The 7,466-nt window shown below is 36.8% G+C and overlaps 1 protein-coding gene across 2 annotated transcripts; it reads left to right on the top strand.

The window, feature by feature from the left end:
• Positions 1-2,068: 2,068 nt before the first annotated feature.
• On the top strand, positions 2,069-5,618 carry LOC113777855 (tryptophan synthase beta chain 2). 2 transcript variants are annotated; one of them, XM_027323073.1, is made up of 6 exons: positions 2,069-2,187; positions 3,123-3,456; positions 3,529-3,745; positions 4,047-4,584; positions 4,673-4,771; positions 4,962-5,618. In XM_027323073.1, the coding sequence occupies exons 1-6, from the start codon at positions 2,133-2,135 to the stop codon at positions 5,216-5,218; spliced, it is 1,500 nt and encodes a 499-aa protein (XP_027178874.1). In that variant the 5' UTR covers positions 2,069-2,132; the 3' UTR covers positions 5,219-5,618. The 2 variants fall into 2 exon arrangements, with proteins under 2 accessions (XP_027178874.1, XP_027178875.1); XM_027323074.1 differs by having other exon boundaries at positions 3,273-3,456.
• Positions 5,619-7,466: the final 1,848 nt, after the last annotated feature.

The raw sequence follows: 7,466 nt of genomic DNA on the forward strand, positions 1-7,466 counted from the left end.
TTAAGGCGTGAAAGTCGACTTCCCATCAAAATCAAACATACTCGAGGGAACTGTGAAGCCAAACCCTAGCCAAGAATTATGACGTGTTTGAAAGCATATGCTGTGTGTTGTAAGTTGCACAAGCTAATGACCATTGAGATGCATATGGGCATGGTAGTTTTATGCATCCCTTTAATTCCTTTTCACTACTTTATGAAGATTTAGATTTTGATCAATCCTTGGTTTTGATGATAACTAAAAAAAATGATGATTTGGACTAATGATTTTATGTAAGAATTTTGTTAGCAGAGGTTCTTAGTTCAATGGAAAAAGGAGGAAAACAAATCAAGAAGGATTGAAAAGCAATATTGTCTGTCGGACGGTAGGATCAATCAGCGAGTACACATCAAACATTTTGATTAGACACTCATCTTTCCTATCGATCGTCCAACACAAAAGAAAATGTAACTTGAACATACTGGTTTTTTTGGATGCAAGGTTGTCAAACACTACTTCAAGGGATCAGCCGTCCAAAGAATTTAATAAAAAATTCTTTTGAAAGTATCGGACACATGTATCAGATGATGAATCAAGCATTGGACGTCTGATAGGTCTAATGACTAGTTTTTGCAGCATTTAATGCTTGACCGTTGAACTCTTTTAAACACCAATTTTCACTACCTATAAATACCCCCAAGTTTGAAAATATGAGGGACTTTTGCTTCCACAAAATATAAGCTTTTAAGAGTAATATTTAGGTAGAAATATACTTTAATTATTGTATAGGTGTGGAAAAAGTTGGGTTTATGAGATTTCTCAAAGAGGAGAAGTAAAACCTTTGTGAAGATGACCCTCACTTGTAAAGTAACTCTTAATTTGTTGGGTGAACTTTCGATTGTAACTAGTTGAGGGTTAACTTGAAGAGTTGTAAAACTTCTTAGATCAAGTAACGGCTTTTAGGGTGAGGAAGGAGTGAGCCTTCACTTGTACAAGTTGATTAGTATTACCATCAATTGAAGAAACTACTTGGTTGATTTAACTCCAAGTTTGGGAGTTTGATTGGTTTGCAATCCTTTTACTTTATTGTTCTTTTTTTGTTATTTGTTTGTGTGGCTTAATTTTCTTATATCTCTTGTTATTGTATTTGTTTGAATGCTTGTTTACTTAAACTATTTTGGTTAAATATTGGGTGAAAATTTGGTCTTTACTTGCTATAATTTTTGTCAACCTAATTCATCCCTTTTTAGGTTGCTTGGGCCTCACGCTCAATTTTTACAAATCATCTTCCTAATTCGAATTGTGTAAGAATCCTCCCAAATTCTCCGTTCCCCTATGTTGTCATGTAATTCTTATGTAACCTATTTATGCTTTGGAATCTTTTAGGGACAATGTATCCAAATTTATGTTTTTAAATTCGGACAGGATCGATCGGTCGAATTGGGAATCGGTTAGATATTTAGTCCAAACTTACTTAAAAAATTGTCCATCAAAAACTTGGCCAAAAATTATGTGTTTTACTGAGAACCGATAAAACTAGCCAGAACCCGTTTTGTTATTTTCCTAAGCTGATGACTTTTTTCCCCTTTGACCATTTGACCATTAGAGCGAGTTGCATACTTGGGCAACTTTTCGAACTGAGCATTCAAAAATCAAGGGGTGAACTCAAGCAATTCAACTAAGTAAAATAATGACACTAGTATTTAATTTTTATTTTCAGTAACAATTAATGCATAACAAGAATTTGTTAATAAAATAAAAATTACTTAAAAGAAATAATTTTTTTAAAATGTTTTATGATAATTAAATTCTTTCACGAGAAATTCTTTGACACATTTATATCCAAGCTAACACGACATGATAGAAAATCGAAACACGTTTTTGCCGTACGCTGGAGTTCTTGATTAAACTGCCGGCGCATGCATGTGCAAAATGGTCAACCATGGGCTTTTGAAAGTTCCTTCCATGTCAGGGTCAAAACATTTGATTTCTACACGACTCCACAACTTTTGAATTTAATATTTTAATGCGGCCAACTTACTTCAGCAACTTCACTTTCTGGTCCTGCCTTCACAATAAGAGAAGCTCCTTTATCAGTTTATCTGGGCGTCCGAGGAGACCAAACTCCCTGAGCTCTTCTCACTTCTGCAAAAAATATGGCCCAGCCTCTGATTTTTTCCACAGGTTTATGCTCTAATTTCTCCGGCGAAGGTATTTTTACTCTATACTTGTTTTTTTCTTGAGGAAATATAATTACGTTGTCCAATCTTCTGCTTCCTTGCCCAATTCTTACCCTTGTTGAGCCTGTGAGCACAAGCATTTGTGAATTCCCAGGGTTCATATAAAGAAATGAAAAGCCTTCGTGCAATAACAGTGTTCGGTAACAGCTGTACGCATCTTTTAACTGGATCAAAGTCTGAAAGTTCCTATTATTAACTGCTAAAATAGTTTGACCCAAAAAAAAAAGCTGCTAAAATAGGATGAGTAATTACTGCCGTATGTTTGGCAAGTTATGGAAATGCTAGTCACTTCAACGGAATGATGAAATGATTTAATCTTGTGGGCTGTCTAACCAATAAAGATTGCTGCCGGTTACTCCAGTATATTTCTCTCCCTTTTCCTTTCAATTTACTTGGCATTGGTACGACTTGTTGGGTGGCTATTTGGATCAATTTTTCAAATTACTACATTTTTCGTAGACACATTTTTCAATCACCTTTTTATCTCACACACATGTATATATATATGAAATTGTTATGGTAATAATTTTTTTGACAAAAAGTTCAGAAAAACGCAATCCAAATTCTCGAGCAAACGGTCAGCTGCTTTTAGCATTTTCGTTATATAAACAATGCAGCACCCCAGATGCCAGCTTTGAAGTTTTATTTTGAATTTCAGTTTGAAAAGTGAAAGAGACCTGCTTTACTTCTCATTTGCTTCCGACTTTTATTGGTCTTTTGCCTTATTTTGTTGCTAGACGCCTGATAGTACGCCGCATCTTAAGGTCTATATCATGGAAAATCATCAACTAAAATAACTTAGTTGTATGATGCTATATTTTTACTGATTTGTTGACATTGACATGCTTTTTCTTTCTGGTGCTCTATATATTTAGATGTGTTATTAGCCCGTCCATTGATGTTTAGGCGTAGAAAAACGGCTTTCGTGTTCCAAATGGAAGAAAACTCCCAGTCACCTGAAGCTTTCATCTTGTTCCCGCCTAAACATAACAGCAGGCTATAATGCTCATCCCCAGGCTACTGATATTCCTTGTCAATGGTACAACCTAATTGCAGATCTTTCCATTAAACCTCCTCCTCTTCTGCACCCCCAGACTTTTCAAACAGTGAAACCAGAGGATTTGTCCCCTCTGTTTCCTGATGAGTTAATTAAGCAAGAAGCGACCAATGACCGTTTCATTGACATCCCAGACGAGGTTATAGATGTTTATAGGCTTTGGCGCCCAACTCCCCTAATCAGGTTGGTTCTATATTTTTTGCAGCTCATTCATGTAAATGGTAAGACAATTTATATATTTTGCACTGAATATAGAGCGAAGAGATTGGAGAAATTGCTCGACACACCAGCAAGAATTTATTATAAATATGAAGGTGGTAGCCCAGCTGGGTCACACAAAGCCAACACTTCCGTCCCTCAAGTCTGGTATAATGGACAGCAAGGTGTTAAGAATGTAGTGACAGAAACAGGTGCTGGCCAATGGGGGAGTGCTTTGGCTTTTGCTTGCAGCTTATTTGGTCTTGACTGTGAAGTAAGATTTATTTAAGGTTGTCTCATTGCTTTCATTTGCTTTTAGCTATGAACTCAGATCTTATGTGCTGTAATGCTGGGCGTCAGGTTTAGTTTATCTACTTGTATAATTTGCCTTCAACTTGGATTCCTTACAGTTTTTTTGCTTTAAAATATTTGACAAAGTTAGAACTTTGGATGTTTGAAATAAATTACATTATTTTTTGAGACGGAAAGTTGTATGCTTACATCTATAATTCGAGCTTTCTGTGTTATACATGTAGAATGCAGCAACAAAGTTCATTATTCAGGCTTGTTTTTAGGTATGGCAAGTTCGTGCATCTTATGATCAGAAGCCATACCGTAGACTCATGATGCAAACTTGGGGAGCCAAGGTACATCCTTCACCTTCTGATGTGACCCAATCTGGTCAGAAAATTCTGCAATTGGATCCATTAAGCCCTGGAAGTCTAGGAATAGCGATCTCTGAGGCTGTGGAAGTTGCTGCTGCAAATGCAGATACCAAGTATTGTCTTGGAAGTGTTCTCAACCATGTTTTATTACATCAGACTGTTATTGGTGAGGAGTGTATCAAGCAGATGGAGGCTATAGGAGAGACTCCAGACTTGATCATTGGATGTACGGGAGGTGGATCTAATTTTGCTGGGCTTGCCTTTCCGTTTATTAGAGAGAAACTCAGTGGAAAAATCAATCCTCACATTATAGCTGTTGAACCCACAGCATGCCCTTCCTTAACAAAGGGTGTGTATGCTTATGATTTTGGAGACACAGCAGGGATGACTCCTTTGATGAAAATGCATACACTAGGGCATGACTTTATACCCGACCCAATTCATGCTGGTAAGAATTTACGGATAGATATAGGAGTCCTACTGTTGTAATCTTTCCATCATTTCTTTCTTATCGTTTAAACTGAGGTGTGCTTCAGGAGGTCTACGTTACCATGGCATGGCACCATTGATTTCACACGTTTATGAACTGGGTTACATGGAAGCAGTAGCAATTCCCCAGACTGAATGCTTTCAAGGTGCCTTTTTTACTACATCTTCTATTCCTGGTCCTCAGTTAGAGAATGACCTTCTCATTGCTGCTGAATGCTGATAATCATATAGTGTATCCTGGAGATTTGACTTGAAGAATTAACTTATCAATTGCATAGTTGTCATAGTTGTAAATTAAGATGGCAATTTATGGTTTTCCTTTCTTAACTTTTGCAGGTGCTATACAATTTGCTAGGTCTGAGGGGCTGATACCAGCACCTGAACCAACTCATGCAATAGCTGCCACCATTAGGGAAGCACTTAAATGTAGAGAGACTGGAGAGTCTAAAGTCATTCTCATGGCAATGTGTGGACATGGCCATTTTGATTTGCCAGCTTATGAGAAGTATTTGCAGGGCTCTATGGTTGATTTGTCATTTTCAGAGGATAAAATACGTGAATCACTGGCCAAAATTCCTCAGCTGGTATCCTGAAGGAAGCAGAGTAGATGTTTTATTTACTTCTCACCGCATCATAAAGTCCAACAATTCAGTTATGATTGCACTAATGAAGATTGCAAGTCTTAGCTTTGCTGGAAAACTATACAATTTGGGCATCCTTCTTGTTTAGAAAGAAATGGAATAAAGTTCCTGTCTGTAATTTGATGAAGTTTCGGGTCATTTCCTCGTCTGCAGTATTGCGCTTGATTCTTCAGGATTCTGTTCAGAGTAAAGTTACGGGAGCATGCAATTTGGTGTACCAGTTCTATTTCCTGAATTATCATTTCTTACTGAGAGATTACATATAATTGTTGGAGTATTCAGTGTTACTTGTATTAGGAAAATCTTGGAAATTCTATTGTCAGCAGATGAGTAGTGGCTTTTTGTTGAATGCTCTCTGGTTTGCTCTTTTTTCTTATTATTTCGATGCTGCAGAGAAATATAATTCTTCAAAGTGTTGTTATTACAAATCATAGTCGTGCACTAGAATACTGCAATTTAGCTATCTTATGTTCCAAAGAAACTAAAAATTCATTCTGGATAATGCACTATTTTTTCCATGAGTAGTATAATGAGGAAAGCACAAAGCAAAACATAGTTTCCATCCTCGAACAGATTTCAGACTACAAATTTTAGAGTTTCCTCCAATCAGGACAATGAACTACTGAATTAATTTTTTACACAATAGATATACATGCTGAACAAGGAATGCATCAGAAAATGTGACAAAAGTATGTCACAGTTTAGAAAATATAGACAACTGAGACGGTGTAATGCATTTGCTGCTTTCATCAAGAGGAAAATCTTACATTGACTGGAGCAATTGATCATGAGAAATTGGCGTCATCGGTTAAGCATAAGGGTTCATTTGAGTATTTGGTAAGAGACTTGGTTAATCCAGATATGGTTAATGATGTTGAAGTGGGGAGATTGTAGATAATAAATTTCTCATCATTATGAATGTGGCGAACCACTCTGCTCCGAATATTGGTCGTTCTGTTGATACTAATGGAATTCCAGTAACTGCCAAGCATACTGTTCATAAGCGTAGATGTTCAGATGGAGGTTCAAATTTGGCTGCCTTTTCTAGCCAGGAATTTATTCTGTTTGCTCAATCATTGCCTCAAAGTTTTAAAGGTGCAAATATTCAGTTCATTTTTCTAGCTAATATTCACATTTTCCCTTCAGATTTTTGCGGTGGTGTTTGAATCTATTCCACAGCAATCTGTTAAGAAAAAGAGGGGAAGTAAATTGAAAGAGCCTTCCAAGCCTGTGGTGGCTACATCTTCAGCTGAGACCTCAGGTAATTGATCTTATGTATTCCAGATTACAGTGTTCGGTTCCCAATATTAGAGGGGCTGCTCCAAGTGATTCTGTTTGATATTTAGGTAATATTGTATTTCTAATAGCATTGATTTTTTCGTCTTAATTGAACCTATATCAGCTAATTGCAATAGCCTCAGAGATAATTTAAAATGTAGTTTAATAGTGCTCAATCCTTTTTGAATGGAAGATTTGGATTTTATGAAAAGATAGTTTCAGATGTTCTTTTATTCAATTGGTGGAGCAGATGGTTCATGTTACCATCACTTTCTGTACAGGTGTTTACGTATCTTTCCTGCAATTTATGAGCTCGGAAGGGGGAGTTGTTGGTTACCATGGATTCAGTAGGGGCTGCGTGTGTCTTCTCCTTGGATGTTTGCAGTTAATTTCGATTTTATAACTTCATTAGATGCATGTAATGCAGTGCGACTGTCACCTTCTTGAAATAGAGGAGTTTAGTGGTGCATTGCAATGCAATGATGTGGTCTATGCTCAGTGGACGTTGATGGTGCTCAGATTACTTGGACCAGTGGTTGAGTTTGGCAACTTCTTGATCAAGCACTTATTAATGCTAAATGGCTGGAGGTTTATGGTATTTCTCATGTTTTGCATATAGCTCAAAGGCTGATCAGATCACTGGCAATTATTTATTCAATGTGCTGATCCAGTGGTTGGGAAATTTCCTTTTAAATTTCACAATGTCTGGATTAAGCACCTGAATTTTATGGAAATTGTGCAACAGTATTGGCAGCAACAAGTGGTTTGTTCAGGCATAAAAGCTTTTTTTTAGACTTGGTGAACCTTAAGAAGGTGTTAAAAGAATGAAATTATAGTACCTTTTGTCTATACCAATTCCAAATGAATGTTCGTAGTTCTGGAAAAAGTTGCTTCAAATGAGGGATTTGGTAGTACCTTATGT

Source organism: Coffea eugenioides, chromosome 7, assembly GCF_003713205.1.
Source record: "Coffea eugenioides isolate CCC68of chromosome 7, Ceug_1.0, whole genome shotgun sequence".
Classification (NCBI taxonomy): domain Eukaryota; kingdom Viridiplantae; phylum Streptophyta; class Magnoliopsida; order Gentianales; family Rubiaceae; genus Coffea; species Coffea eugenioides.